At 46.2% G+C, this 15,436-nt stretch overlaps 1 protein-coding gene across 1 annotated transcript in view; it reads right to left on the reverse strand.

The window, feature by feature from the left end:
- Positions 1-15,436, reverse strand: part of INSC (INSC spindle orientation adaptor protein) — a 122,389-nt gene that overhangs the window by 78,384 nt on the left and 28,569 nt on the right. The window contains exon 2 of the mRNA XM_062198103.1: positions 11,447-11,547. Within this exon, the coding sequence (XP_062054087.1) occupies positions 11,447-11,547 (101 nt within the window). The remainder of the gene's footprint in view (positions 1-11,446; positions 11,548-15,436) is intronic.

The following is a 15,436-nucleotide window of genomic DNA, read 5'->3' on the forward strand; positions in this document are numbered from 1 at the left end:
ACTATTTACCAAACAGTTAATTTAAGCATAATTATTTATGCAACGAGCTATAAATAATTTACAGTGCGATCAGTGTATTAACTTCTAACCCCTCTGCAAAGGGTCTGGAAGGGCCCCAGCCAAGTGTGACTAAAGGAAATATGACTGTACCAATCTTAATATTTTCCAATGTTTTCATTGTCCTGCTTCCGATCCCCTTCTAAATCTCATGTTCATTCACAGAGGACTTTCTGTGCATCAGGCTCCAAGGTCACATTTAAACAGAGAGCCTACCACACTTAACCAGTTCACAGCAACCCTGTTGCCAAGTTGGTGCAGACCTCCTGTGCAATATCAGACACATTAAGGATATTATCTTCCCTTCAATGGCTTCTAAAAATAGAACCTTTATCCACCTTTTACTTGAGGAATGGTCAATTTTCTTCTGTGCTTCTCTGAACTCTCTCCCATCTCCATGCCATGACCTGCTTTAAGCTGTGGCAGTAGAAGGAAGTTTCAGATTAACATTACTCAGAAATCTCAATTTTCAATGTTCACTCTACCACATAATGTTATGTTTGGTATATGTGTTCTACATCAATTCTTATTAATGTAACTGTTCAGATAACAGGGAAGAGAGAGGACCTCACGTTTTTGGATAACCCTAAGAGTGCTGGGAAATGGAAACATGGCCCACCAACACATCTTAAAGCCAATGCTAGGAGTAAGGGGGTATGGACCACGGCACTACTGTCATTTTGCTGCATCCATTTCTCTAGGCTGGGCTTGCTCTCAATCCATAGGAGGGTTACAGGGTAGAGCAGAGATTTGACTACTCTAACAAATCATTTTTTAATGTAACACAGTCCCAAGCGTGCTATAAGAGAAACTATTTATTGAGTACCATCTGTGTACAAGACACATACAAAGTACTTGCACATATGATATCAAACTTAAATGATTCCCATTTTACAGAGAAGGAAAAACCAAGGCTGAGAGAGGTGCTTACAACTAGTCAATGATAGTGTCAAAACTTCCACCCAGGTCCACTTGACTCCAACGCCTAAGCTCTCACCACTCTTGAGTCTGTCCAGCATTCTAACAGTGCTCCCAGTCATCTCTACTCAGAAACCCAACAACACTGAATGTGGCTGCAGGCAACTGCTTCTAGCCCAAATGAGCCAATCTGTACACAGAGCTGCCTCCTCTCCCTTGACTCAGAACCCCATCTTGGTTTTTTTGTTTTGTTTTGTTTTTATTGACAGGCAGAGTTAGACAGTGAGAGAGAGAGAGAGAGACAGAGAGAAAGGTCTTCCCTCCATTGGTTCACCTCCCAAATGGCTGCTACGGCCGGCGTGCTGCGCTAATCCAAAGCCAGGAGCCAGGTGCTTCTCCTGGTCTCCCATGTGGGTGCAGAGCCCAAGGACCTTGGGCATCCTCCACTGCCTTCTTGGGCCACAGCAGAGAGCTGGACTGGAAGAGGAGCAACCGGGGCAGAATCCGGCACCCCAACCGGGACTAGAACCCAGGGTGCCGGCACCACAGGCAAAGGATTAGCCTAGTGAGCCGTGGCGCCAGCTTCAGAACCCCATCTTGTTAACTCTCAAACTCTGGCATTTTAAATGGACTCTGATTGAGGGGAAACAACATTAACACCACCTGGCTTTTCATGAAATCATGAATGCCTTACATCTAATCCCTTAAAAGGGTGTGTAGGAGTGGGCGCATTGCCAGTGTACGTATGAGCATCAGTATGAGGACAGTAGCAGCAAGAAGATCTGATGAAGAACCATCACTCCTCCCACTCTTACCTCTCAAAAGCTGCGTGCCTGTGCACAAGACAAGTGCCACCTGAGCCTCAGTTTCCTGACCTATTCACGGTCCCCTCATTTCCAAACACTGGCCCAGCTTCACCGAGGTCTTCCAGTCCCCCTGCTGGGACTTGCAGCCTCTCACCTTCCTTGCAAGCTGATCACTTTCCCCACTTCCTCTTCATCTTGCTGACCCACATGCATCCTTGAAGTCTTGGCTTTAATGTCTCCTCTGAAGGTGCCTTCTATTCCTAGATGAGTTCACATCTCACGTTTACTAGGGGTCTATAGCACCCTCTCTTAAACCTGTCATACCCCATCCCAATTGCTTCCTTGTAAATGTCTGCTTTATCCTCTAGACTATATGCAAAGCCAGCATGCTTCCCCTGGCACTGGACCTGACACATGAAGATACGTTTATGGAATTGAATTAAGTTTAAACATCTACCAGGGGCTGGCACTGTGGCACAGCAGGGTTAACACCCTGGCCAGAAGCACCGGCATCCCTGGCCAGAAGCTCTCTGCTGTGGCCTGAGAAAGCAGTAGAAGATGGCCCAACTTGGGGCCCTGCACCCGCTTGGGAGACGTGGAAGAAGCTCCTGGCTCCTGGCTTCAGATTGGCACAGCTCTAGCCCTTGCGGCCAACTGGGAGTGAACCATCGGATGGAAGACCTCTCTCTCTGCTTTTCCCTCTCTCTCTGTGTGTAACTCTGGCTTTCAAATAAATAAATAAGTCTTTTTAAAAAATCTATCAAATGGGGTGGTGATAACCTGTGCTATTGGTCTCATTGGATTGTGAGATCCGAGGGAGATAGAATCTGTACTCATTACAGGAACATTTACTGAAGATGCACCCTGTGCAACTGTCCAGTGGACCACTTTAACATGTTGTCACAGTTCTCAAAGACCCTGTGAGGAGGGTACACCTGGGATTTTATTTTTACAGATAAGGAAACTATAGCTTGGAAAGAGTGGGTAACCTAGCTAGGATCACACAGCTTATATGTGGCCAAGTTTGGCTCTGAGCCCAGCTCATTGGACTGTAGATGCTGTGTTCCTACAGTGAACTGTCTGATGAAAAGGCTGTGCTCTGTTCAAACACCAGGCTCAGCATGATCGGTTACATACTGTAAATGCAGCCTCACATGTGGGAGTCTGGCTAGTCCTACTGTTTATCCTCAGTCTTTGTGGTGGTAACATGGGATCTGATGTGCACACCAAAACACATTTAGCAGGGCAGGTATTTGGCCTGCTGGTTAAGATAACGTTAGGAAGCCTGCAACCACATTGGAGCACTTAAGTTTGTATCTGACTCTGGCTCCTGACTCCAGATTCCTGCCCATGCAGGCCCAGGGAGGCAGCAGCTGATGGTTTAAGTGATTGGGTTCCTGCCATCCAGGTGGGAGACCTGGATGAAGCCCTAGCTATAAAGGGCATTTGGGGAATAAACCAGTGGAAGGGAGCTCACTCACTCTCCCTTGCTTTCCCATAAATAAGTAATTTTTTTAAAGGAAAGCAGTGAACTTTTTCATTCCTATTCTGTTCTCCTTACTTAAAGAAGAATACTTTTATTTGCCAAAGTGGAACGTTTGGGAGAGTCTCAGGTCTAATGACTCCCTTGCTATCCTGAGACCTCGGTGTGGTTCTGTGACATGCAGGTGAGGGTAAAGAAATCACCACTAGAGAGTTTCCAAGAGCTAGTTACAATACCATCTGCAAGGTTCCAGAAACTGACATCGGCCCCCGGAACCCGGAGGGTGGACCTGTTTCCCCCAGCAAGCCCTTGTTCTACTTGCAAGCCTCAGGCTCAGACAAAGGATTTTCCAATTTCACTTGTGGGAAGACTGCAGAGACAAAATATCCTCCACCTTGGGCTGCCCTGGCAGCTCTGTCCTTCAAAAAAACCCTCAAATGCAGGGGCCAGGAGACGTGGCCTATACCTGCAACTCCTACAGCAGCACATGGAGAGGCCAGGCCCGGAGCTTGACCTCCACACGTGTTCGGTGGGTGTGCTAGCACGAGCCTGTTCCAAGAGCTGAGGCTACAAAGGTGAACAGGAGAAAACTCAGCCCTCATGGAGCTCCGCCAAGACACCAACCACCAATCTGGTAAATGGAACAACAGTAGCTAATGTGTTGAGTTCCAGCATGGAACCAGGAGGGGTTGTAATCCTCCAAACATTTTATCTCCTCTAATCCTAAAAGGACAATTGCCACTCCTGTTCGGGGATGAGGAAGCCTCTGCTGGAGAAGTCACGTGGTGTGCAAGTTGGGGAGCCATTACTCAAACTCAGTCCCCCAGAGTCCAGAGTCTCAGCTTTTATCAACAAACATCACACGCTGTCAAGAAGCCATGAGCAGGACAGTTTGGGATCACAGAAGACTGAGGGCCTGACTCTGCCTGGGAATATTTACACAAAGGAAATGACATTTGCCCTGGTCCTTAGAGGACAGCAGATGGCTAGGATGACAAGGGCAAAAGGACTTCCATATACAAGGGGCACCATGTGCCAAGGCCTGGAGACACACAAGCAGTCATATGACAAGAAGTTCACGGGCCCAGTGCATCAGGGGCCTGTGCATGTGTGGCCAGGAAGGAGTCCAAAGCGAGATAGGGACCACCTGATCCAATGCCATGATTAGGAATTTAGATTCAATCCTGAAGGTAATTTGGAGCCACTGAAAGCATTTAAGAGGCGGACAGTGAGCTAATTATGCAAATCATCTGTAGAAAATAGACCAGAGCAGGGTTTAATACTAGACCAGAGGGTGCCCTGTTGTGAGATGATGGTCATAAAATGGAGAGAGAGGACAGAAGCCTGAAAAAGGCAGTGGCATGGGGCAAGAAGACATGCAGATCTTGGAGGGTGAAGAGGAGCTATGGGGAGCAGGGAGGGCAGGACCAGAGTGGACTCCTGGGGGGTCTGCACTGGCCAGCATAGGAAAGACTTCCAGGAACAGCCAGCTTCTGTTTCACTTGGCTTCTGTCGTGAGGCACTTGTGAGGTACACAAGGCCACATCGGAAGTGGGGCCCAGGCCCTGCAGAGAGGTGCCCCAAATAGGGCCCAAGCTTCCCAGGGAGAACAGCCATGGTGAACCCCACATAGCCTCATCACAAGGCCACCAAATCCCAGCCACGGTCACTGTGCCGCCACATAATGAGCTGCTCTTCTCAATGCTTGAGTCTACGGACTATGGCTCATTAAGGTTTTGGACTGCATTAGTGCTGAACTTCCCATAATTGCATAGCTCGTCTGACTCTCTGTCATTAGCTCTCTGGTTCTCTGGGCTCCACCCCTCCTATTGGATTTGCTGATTAACCCAGCATAAGATGTCTGGTTAAATAGGGCCACTGGGCTGTGTGGTGGGGGATGCCCCTCCCCTGCCCGCCTCCCTGTTCTCAGGGGTTCACCTGTCCTCATTGATGAACTTCAAGCTGCCATCCCACTGCACAGGCAATCTTTGCTTTGCAAGAACAGTTGGCTGGTCTTATCACTCACAATGAGGCAAGGAACCAACAATTGAGGTCAAGGCAGAGGGACTGGAAATGAGTCACATTCCCTTCATGGTTTAAAACCACCAATTGGGAGCCTGTAGGGTCTCTGGCCAAAGAACCAGGGGGGCCAGGGGCCAGGACTGGGTCACTGGATTTCCTCCTTCTTCATGATGAGCTGGAACCTGAACCTGATGCTAATAAAGAGGGCCTCTTGGGCCTGGGGAGCAAGGAGCGCATCTCAGACAGAGACAGGGCTCCCAGGAGCCCTACCTGGCTCCCAACAGATGCCTCCTCCCCAAGGTGCCTGTCACTGCTCTCTGATGGAGGCTTTCCTGGACATCTGGAATGAGGTGGCCAAGCCCCCAAATCTGGACTTTCTGGAGTCTGGCAGACTGCAAACACAGAGCCAGCTGCAACCACAATCGTCTCCACATGCCACGCTACTGGCCGGATGACATGGTTTTCGTTTTTTGTGTTTTTTTAAATACTGGAATTATCCAGGGTGGAGTAGGGCTGAGAGAAGAGAGTAGCCAAGTCTCATTCCAAAGGACTGCACTATGAAATAATGTTCTCCATAGAATATTTCTCCAGGACTGCTCAAAAGTCAGAGGGCATTAACTACCTACACAACAGAGAGGGAGGATTACCAAACATAGAGCACCTGCTGGGTACCAAGGTCCCTCTGCTCCAACTCTCGTAGCGGTTTGATGGTTGCATACTACATTCCCATTTTACAGGAGTAGAAATTGAGGCTTGGAGGCACTGCATAATTTGTCAAAGGCCTCACTGCTTACAATGATAATAAAGCTAAATTTCAGTGCTCATTACATTAATGCTTGAAAAAAAAATCCTATGAGGTTTTCATACTGAAACATGGATAAGTAGAAACAAACATCCAGGCAATATGATACCAGAACCTTGCTCTTGACCATGACTGCTCTGCTTTTTGGCAGTCTTTAGCAACTTAGCTGATATTCAGACCTGTACATCTGAAGCTGGACTCTCTCCACTATGAAGACTGCCTTGTATGACACACTACTGCTTTTTTAAAGCTGTGATCATTTGAAAATGAGGCTGTGTCTGGTCATTTTTCAAACTCTTGCCTCATGCCTTTCTGAGAGAGAGCAGGATTGGTGTTATTAAAATTCAGGACAAACTGCAGATCCATTATCCTCATCATCATCATGCACATGCACCAGGGCTGAGGAGCCAGGGAGCCCATATGAATGGTGAACAGCAGGAAGTGACCGTCTCTGGACTCTGCCCACCTTGGTGTCTCTCCTCCCTGTCACTGCACCTTGCCTCCTGGATTGACCACTTCATTCTTTAAAACTCATTGCTGGGGGAGTGTCACTGTGCCTAACCCTTTGGATGCCAGTGGGAACAATTTTCCCAGCTCAGCAGACACATGCCTGGCTCCCAGCTACTGGCACCAGTTCTCCATCCCCAGGTTATCCTGCTGGACTGGCATCCAGTGTTCCCTAAGTAGAAATCTATGTCTACTTTCCTTGTTTGTTTTAATTTCTTTTTACTTGGAATGAAACTTCAACTAAAAAGTCTTCAAGGAGCTAACAGGTAGCCTGGTTGTTTAGATACCTGCATCTCACATAGGGGTCCCTCGATTTTTCCACACACTCCTAACTCCAGCTTCCCACTAATGCTGTCCCTGTAAGACAATGAATGATGGCTCACGTAATTGGGTCCATGCATCCCACATGGGAAATTTGGATTGCGTTTCCCATTGCTGGCTTCTGCCCTGGCCCAGCCCTGACTGTTAAAGACATCTGGGGAGAGAAACAATGGATAGGAGCTCTCTTCCCCTCATTTTTCCCCTCTCCCTCTCAAACAAATAACTATTTTTAAGACTTATAAAGCCTTCAAAGTCTGGAATTCATACTTTTCTGTCTGATTCCATTCCTCCTGTTATATAAAATGGTGAGTTCTCTGCAAAGGAGTGCTTTATACGCCAACAACACTTCGTAATGGACTCCAAAACATTTGCTGAGTACAGTTCAGCAAACAAACAATTATGGCTCACTGTGCTACATTTAACATTTCAATGTTAACAGAAAGGATTATGGGAGCACAGAGAAGGATTACTTAACCCAAGCTAGGGTATCCCAGTAGGTTTCCCAAGCCAATCCCCATAGGATGCCCTCAAGTTCACCAGGAAAAACAGCAGAATCGGAAGAGGATAAAGTTTCAGTCAAAAGCAACACCACGTGCACAGCAGTGGAAGCTTGGAATCACACACTGGGCAAATGGCAAGTGCTAAGTGGAGCCAGAGTAGGAGGCAACGGTGAAAATGGCTGTGTCAAATCAAATCCCGAAGCATGGTGGAGTGCGGGGATCTGTAGATCTATCTGCATTACATTCCATCAAAGCAGCATACCCCATGTCCCTTAGAACAATCATCCTGGCCACATCAAGTGGCTTCCATAAAACCAAACAGGACACACACTCCCAAGCTATAAGGGCTCCCAAACCAGCATGCCTTGCAATTTCCACCCCGGCTACAAGGCAAACATTGGACCCTTTTGCACATTTCGTAGGAAGGAATGAGAAGACCTTGTTTTAAACAGCAATTGCTTTCCCAGACCTGTGGCACTAAACTCAGACTTTTTGTCCAGCAAAGCAAGAAGGCCATCCAAAATTCACTCACAGGCTCCTAGAATGTGAAAGCTGGAAGGACCCCAGAGGTCTTTGGTCCATTGCCTCATTCTAAATAAGGAAACTCAAGCTCAGAGAGGAAGAGGATTGCCCAAGGACACACAGCATAGCGGAAGACTGGCCCTTGGCTCCTAACCCATGCTCTCTGTTACACTGGGCTCTCCTGCAAGAGATTTGATGATAAAACCACAGGCTTTTCTTTCCAGTGATCTTAAAGACAAAAAATATTTCCGAGTAATTCTTTAGAAGAAAAAAATGAATCTTCAAGTTCTCTCTTTCAACCAATTAAATCTTTGGCTCCCACTCAGACAGAACACTTAATCAATTTAAAGCTCTATCTTATCCTGTCTCGACAAATTGCAGTTTTCTACCAAAAAAAAATGAGAATAGCTTTCTAGACAGAGAAGAATGGCTTGGAGAAAAGAATAAAATTAAGCCGTTTAATTTCTCACACTCACCTGAGACTCCCAGCCAAGGGTTTGTTATTCATCCCTCAAAGATTTATTAAACAGTTATTTATCCAACTATCACCTAGCAAGTCCCTACTGTGTGCATTCTCATCACAATCAGAAGCACAAACTTGAATCAGGTATCCATTTAGCCCACAGGGCATTGATCATTGAGAGAAAAAGATGGCATATACATAATTCACTGTTGGACTACCCAGGTCTGGCCTAAAGTAAGTTCTCAATCCAAAATACAGATCATTTGAATAAGCGGTGAATGAACTAAGTGTGTCTCTCTACTCCAGACATTTCCTACATGAGACCTGCACTGGGGGGAGGGCACAGAGCCTCTACACTGACCTGCTAGGGGATGGATAGAAGGAGCTCACAAAACACAGCTCAGGAAAGACAGGGCACTAAATAGGGGAAAGGGGCCTGCAGAATATTGTGACACTTCTACTCTCTCTTTCTGGGCCTCAGTTTCCCCATGTTACCACCAAAGGACAGCACCGATAAGCTCTAAGAAAATTTCCATCCACAATATTCAATGCCTCCATGATCCCAGTTCCCGGCACTATGTAAGAATTTCAATTCCACCTCTCTTCTTAAAAATAACTACTGAATCATGGCCCTCTGCCTTTTCAAGGTCACACCCTGTATTTCTGTGGATTTCTCTTGGGAAATGGGAGAAGGGAGGGAATTTGATTCTAGTTTTGATTGGCCTTCAGCTCAGCTTGAACAACAGAAAAAAATGTCCAATTATCCCATTGACAATTACAGTCTGCACATTTCACCACAGTCATAGAAAATGACCCAGTAGCATAAAACCAGCCACAGACCAGAAGTGCACACATGCAAGCCATTATCTACTTCGTGACAGACTTGCCTGCACTGGCCTCCATGGCTCAGGAGAGCTGGACGTCTCCTAGGTGGGGCAGTGGCAACCCAGGAGGCTGCCTGTCGCTAGCTGCATCCGCACCCATCAGGTCAAAGTCAGAAACTCCATCTGGGTCTCCCATGTCTCCCTTGAGCCATCATCTGCCGCCTCCTGGAAGCATTAGCAGGGAGCTGGATTGGAAGCAGAGGAGCCTAAACTTGAACTGCCACTTCTATATGGATGTCAGCATCCCGAGTGGCAGCATAACCCACTGTGCTACAACACCTACACCTTAATCAAAAGTGCTTAACTTATTCCAAAGACAGGGTATAAAGGCCCTGGACATTTTGGACAATGAACAACGACTCTAATTCCAAAGCTCTCTATGAGGTCAGCTGAGGCTGTCAAAGTTCAGCATCCCAGCTCGGCTTCACCTTCTACCCAGGCCTCCTCCCTTCCTCTCCCTTCTATGGTGCTGACCCCACAGGTGCTGCCAAACAACCATCTATCTCCAAACTCCATCTCAAAGGCTGCTTTATTTATTTATTTGAATGGTGGAGTGATAGAAAAAAGAGAAGACAGAGAGAGAAAGCTCTTCCATCTACTGGTTTACTCCCCAAATGCTTGCAATATTCATGGCTGGGCCAGACTGAAGCTAGGAGCCTGGAACTCCATCTGGTCTCCCACAAGGGTGGCAGGAGCTCAGGAATTTTGGCCATTATCTGCTGATTTTCCAGGTGCATTATCAGGGAGCTGGGTTAGAAGTGAAGCAGCCAGAACTTGAATTGGCACTCCAATATGTGATACTAACATCACAGGCAGTGACTTAACCCATTGTGTCACATACTGGCCCTGAAACCAAGTACTTGAGCCATCATCTTCTGCTCTCTGCCCCTCCTCCTAGGCAAAATGACAGGAAGCTTGATCAGCAGCTAGGATCCAGGACTCAAACTGGGATGCCAGTGTCCCAAGTGGCAGTTTAACCTGCTATATCACAATGTCCACCCTTTAAATCTCTTTATGATGATCTTTTTGGGGGAGAAGACCAGTACCTTTACAGAGGATAACCCATAAATAGTTCATAATTTTTTCTCAATTTTAAAAGCAATATATACACAAAATAAAACACTCACAATCCAAATAAGCAGTATGAAAATGAAGGATGGAGTAAACAGATACCGCTGGTAATCCAGAGGTGGGGGTGAATGTAAGATTTCAATATACATTTAATATGTAAAACAAAACATTACAAAACAAAACCACGAGTTCAATTCTCATAAAGACCACTCCAATTCTGTCATCTCAAAACAATCCCATCATAATGTCTCAAAGAAAAACAAGGCTAAGCAGAAGCCCTGCTCACTCTGAGGTTGCAATTTTCCTCTGTGGGCCGACCCTACCTTAGGGTGACCAACTGTCCATGCTTGCCTGGGACTGGAGGGTTTCCAGGGACACAAGACTTTCTTGTCAAAATCAGAGCAGTCCCTGGCAAACTAGTACACTTGGGCAACATGGATCTGGGCTCTGCTTCTTGCCTGCAGGATGAATCAAGTTAAATCTACAGATTATCCACATCCTTCAGCTGTATGTATACACCACTTGTGGTCCTCAGTTTTCTTCTTTAAGCTAAAAGCTCCAAAGCTCTTCTCCCATTATTTGCTTCACCTGCTGCTCAGTGGGGGCCTCCTTCCCACTCCCCACCCTGTACAACTCAGGCATCAAAGATCAGCTTAGGGTGATTCTCTCCTTGGTGACTTAGGGGAAGAGAAGACCTCTGGACTTACACTCGCAAAAAGCTCAGGAGGACCTGCACCAATCCCAAAGACCCCCAGTGGCTCCAGTCCCATGACCAAGAGAGATCAGGAGACTTCTATGCAGTCTCTTTCTTAGCAGCACACCCCTCTCAATTCTTTGTTCCATTGTCTTCCTCCACATTACACTGCAGCTCCTGGGGGGATGGAATGGCCCTGATTCTTGTCTGACCTAAAGCCCAGTCCTAGCCATATTAACTGATTAAATGCAGCATACCCAATGCCACAACCTAGGTCTCCTCCACAGACCATGCTTGGAGAGATGGGGCCACCTGTAGCCTCAAGATTCTGAGGCTTGCCTCAGCCAGAGTCCAGATGGGTGCAGGCCTGGCCCTCAGAACCACTGTAGAACTTACCGCTGCCCTGGCAGGGGCATGGAGTCCAGGTGGCGGCCTCCGGGCAGTGCCATCATGTTGATCCCAATCTGTAGCAAGGCCTGCCCACAGCGATCGGGACCCTGGAAAGCGAAAGCAGGACAGGTCAATGAGGACCTCGCAGAGAGGATATGCAATCACTCTGTCTCCAGGATCCAAGCCACAGGAGCAAGGCAGGTGTGGAGGTAAAGTGTCCCAGCCTTCCTCTCCTTTTAAACTGACCTCACTGACCTCACACAAGTAAGGCAGGACTCAGATCTGACCTTGGTTCTAAGTCTCTAGCACTTTATACGCCCCTGCAATCTTTTCTGATGTCCCATTTCTAAACATTTACCTGACCATTTTGGTCTGTACTAAACACCAGGACACACAGGCCAGCAAATATTGCATAGGACATACTTGTACTAAAACAGTAGCCATGGTTTATCTGAGATTCACATTTAACTGGCTGTCCTATATTATTTTCTAAATCTGGCAACTCTACATGCTAATTCTCTAGCTAGACACCACCACAGCACTGGCTTATTCACTGTGATTATGCTTAGGTCTGTCTTGGAAAATTTGACCCTGTATTGGGTACGGTGGTTGCTTTCCCAAATCCATTCCACTTCAGCTGATGTAATGTCACCCAGACTGCCAGCTATTAGTTCAGGAAAAGTGTGGGACTCAATTCGAGCCAATGAACCATAACAGGATTGCTCCTAGGAAAAGTTTTCTTCACCCTAACGGAGAATCACAAGGTAAGACACTCTCTCTCCAATTGGACTTGACCAGGAAGCATATCCACTTCATTGCTGCTAGAGATAACCTTGCAAATCATGCCAGGAGTCAGTTGGTGGACAAAGATAACTGTGTTTCAGCACTGATCCACTGAATCCTGGAGTCTGGCCACCTTCTGGTTTCCTATTATCTAAGTAGGAGATCTCACTGTTTAAGTAAGTCTTGGTGGAGGATTTTGTTCTGCACACTCAAAAGCATCCTTACAGTTACCAGGTTCTGAGACTTCCAATTCCAACACTGAGAATACATCTGGCTCACCTGTGCCTCACAGGTTGGACAAACAGCATCCTCCTCCCCCATAAAACTAGCTGTCCACCTCTCTGTTCCCAGAGGGTTTTTTTTTTTTATACTCCCTTTCTTTTCATTCCGTCCTTGTCTGCTAATTCTTCTAAGCTGATAGGTAAACCCTCCCTAAGTGGAGATTCTGTCCCCATTATCTGCATGCATCAACAAGAGACCCTTACTCGATGATTACAGTGGGAGAAAATAAGGAGGGTCTGGCTGCACACACAGTCTGAAGATGCTAGGAATAAGCAATGAAGCAGTTCACCTGAAAAGTACAGGGAGGCAGGAGCCCAGAATAAAAGCAGGCATTAGGTCATTCCAGAAGGTTACTGCCTCTGCCTTGCTGTGTGCTCCACTAAACTGTGAACCTCTCAAGGCCAGGGACTAGGTGTGTTCCTGGCACTGGTCAAGTGCTGGGCATTTGCCTGCACTCTACGAGTCTATTGAAAGAAGAGTAGACTGTAATTAACACACAATTATTCTTAGGTGTTTAAATTTTAACTGAAAAGTGATCCCTGTTAAATATAAGAATGAGAAAAAGAGAGGGAGGAGATGTACAATTTGGGACATGCTCAATCGGACTTGCCCCAAATGATGGAGTTAGAAACGTGCCAGGGGATTCCAATACAATCCCATGAAGGTGGCATGTACCAATGCCATCTCACTAGTCCAGGTGATCAATTTCAGTTCACAATTGATCACACTGATAGGTCTAAGAGTCAAAGGGATCACACAAACAAGACTAGTGTCTGCTAATACTAACTGATAAAACCAAAAAGGGAGAGAACGATCCAACGTGGGAAGCGGGATACACAGCAGACTCATAGAATGGCAGATGTCCTAAATAGCACTCTGGCCTCAGAATCAGCCCTTAAGGCATTTGGATCTGGCTGAAGAGCCTATGAGAGTATTTTAGGCATGGAAAGCCAAGACACTCTGGAAAAAAAAAAAAAAGAAGGAAAGAAGGAAAGAAGAAGAAGAAGAAGAAGACGATGACGACAAAGACCTAAATGAAGGATCTCAGCGAGTGTGATCCCAGTGGAAAGGACGGGGCCATCAAGGTAGGAGGTACCTTTCTCTGAAGGGAGGAGAGAACTTCCCTTTGACTATGACCCTATCAGAATAAGATCGAAGTCAGCGAACCCTAAAGGCTTCCATAGCCTTGGCAACCCATGACTAGAGCCTAGGGAGATTACTGATGCCATAAACAAGAGTGTTAAATTGTTAAATCAACATCAAGAGTCACTGTGTACTTACGTCCCATGTGGGATCTGTCCTTAATGGGTTGTCCAATGTGAAGTAAGATATAGCTAGTACTGAAACAGTATTTTTACACTTTGTGTTTATGTGTGGGTGCAAACTGATGAAATCTTTACTTAGTATATACTGAATCAATCTGTATATAAAGATAATTGAAAATGAAAAAAAAACTTGGTGTTCAATTGGAAATTACATAGAAAATTAATCAATTTTTTAAAAAAATATCATGTAGGATCTCTATCATTAATGTACTGTACACTGTTATTTAATGCTATAACTAGTACTCCAACAGTATTTTTTTACTTTGTGTTGCTATGTGAGGGCAAACTGTTGAAATCTTTATATATACTAAACTGATTTTCTGTATATAAAGAGAATTGAAAATGAATCTTGATGTGAATGGAAGGGGAGAGGGAGCGGGAGAGGGGAGGGTTGCGGGTGGGAGGGAAGTTATGGGGGGGTGGGGGGAAGCCATTGTAATGCATAAGCTGTACTTTGGAAATTTATATGCATTAAATAAAAGATAAAAAAAAAAGAAAGAAGAGTAGAATGACTTATGTTGAGCCCAGGTTTCTTCATCTGCAGCTGAGGATAATACTATCTATTTCACAGGGATATTATAACAATGACATGAGGTCAGGAATGTGGGACTATCAGGCCAGAGTGAAAGCTAAATAAATAGTAGCTGTTATTATTAGTATGGCCTGAGAGTCTGCCTGTATGTCCAGTTCTGTGGTCAGCTACTCTAAGGGAGATGCACAAAGAGAGATACAACGTATAAAACACTTTTCACAGTGAGTGCTCAATGAACAGTCATTATCATGTGTTAACTCCACCTTTATTTCTATCATTATCAATATTGAGAAAGTGTATCTTTGAAATCTAGTAATCCAGCTGTCTGAAAAGGATAGCACAAAAGAAAAATCTAGAAACAACAAAATGAGTTGCTTGTTGCCTTTTTGATATGCTTGACTAAAGTACAAAAAAAGGAAAATAGCAACTTCTCGGGGTCAAAGCTAAGATGTGATTAGATGCCAGCAAGTGAGTAGATTTTTTTTTTTTTTTTGACAGGCAGAGTGGACAGTGAGAGAGAGACAGAGAGAAAGGTCTTCCTTTTGCCGTTGGTTCACCCTCCAATGGCCGCCGCGGTAGCGCGCTGCGGCCGGCGCACCGCGCTGTTCCGATGGCAGGAGCCAGGTGCTTATCCTGGTCTCCCATGGGGTGCAGGGCCCAAGCACTTGGGCCATCCTCCACTGCACTCCCTGGCCACAGCAGAGAGCTGGCCTGGAAGAGGGGCAACCGGGACAGGATCGGTGCCCCGACCGGGACTAGAACCCGGTGTGCCGGTGCCGCTAGGCAGAGGATTAGCCTGTTGAGCCACGGCGCCGGCCGCAAGTGAGTAGATTTTTACTTCCAATCTTACCATGGGGGGAAAAAGAGACAGTGTACAATGTTGAAGTGGGAATTATAGCCTCAGGGAGGTGACAGACAGGAAGCTTCAAGGCCCTTTCAAGTTCGAGGCGGCAGGATTCTGTAGGAGGTAAAGCATACCATGGAATACAGGGGTCCTGTGCTCGCTTCGGCAGCACATATACTAAAATTGGAATACAGGGGTCCCTCTGCACCAGATCCAGGTCATGTGTGAGG

This window comes from Lepus europaeus, chromosome 7, assembly GCF_033115175.1.
Source record: "Lepus europaeus isolate LE1 chromosome 7, mLepTim1.pri, whole genome shotgun sequence".
Taxonomy (NCBI): Eukaryota; Metazoa; Chordata; class Mammalia; order Lagomorpha; family Leporidae; genus Lepus; species Lepus europaeus.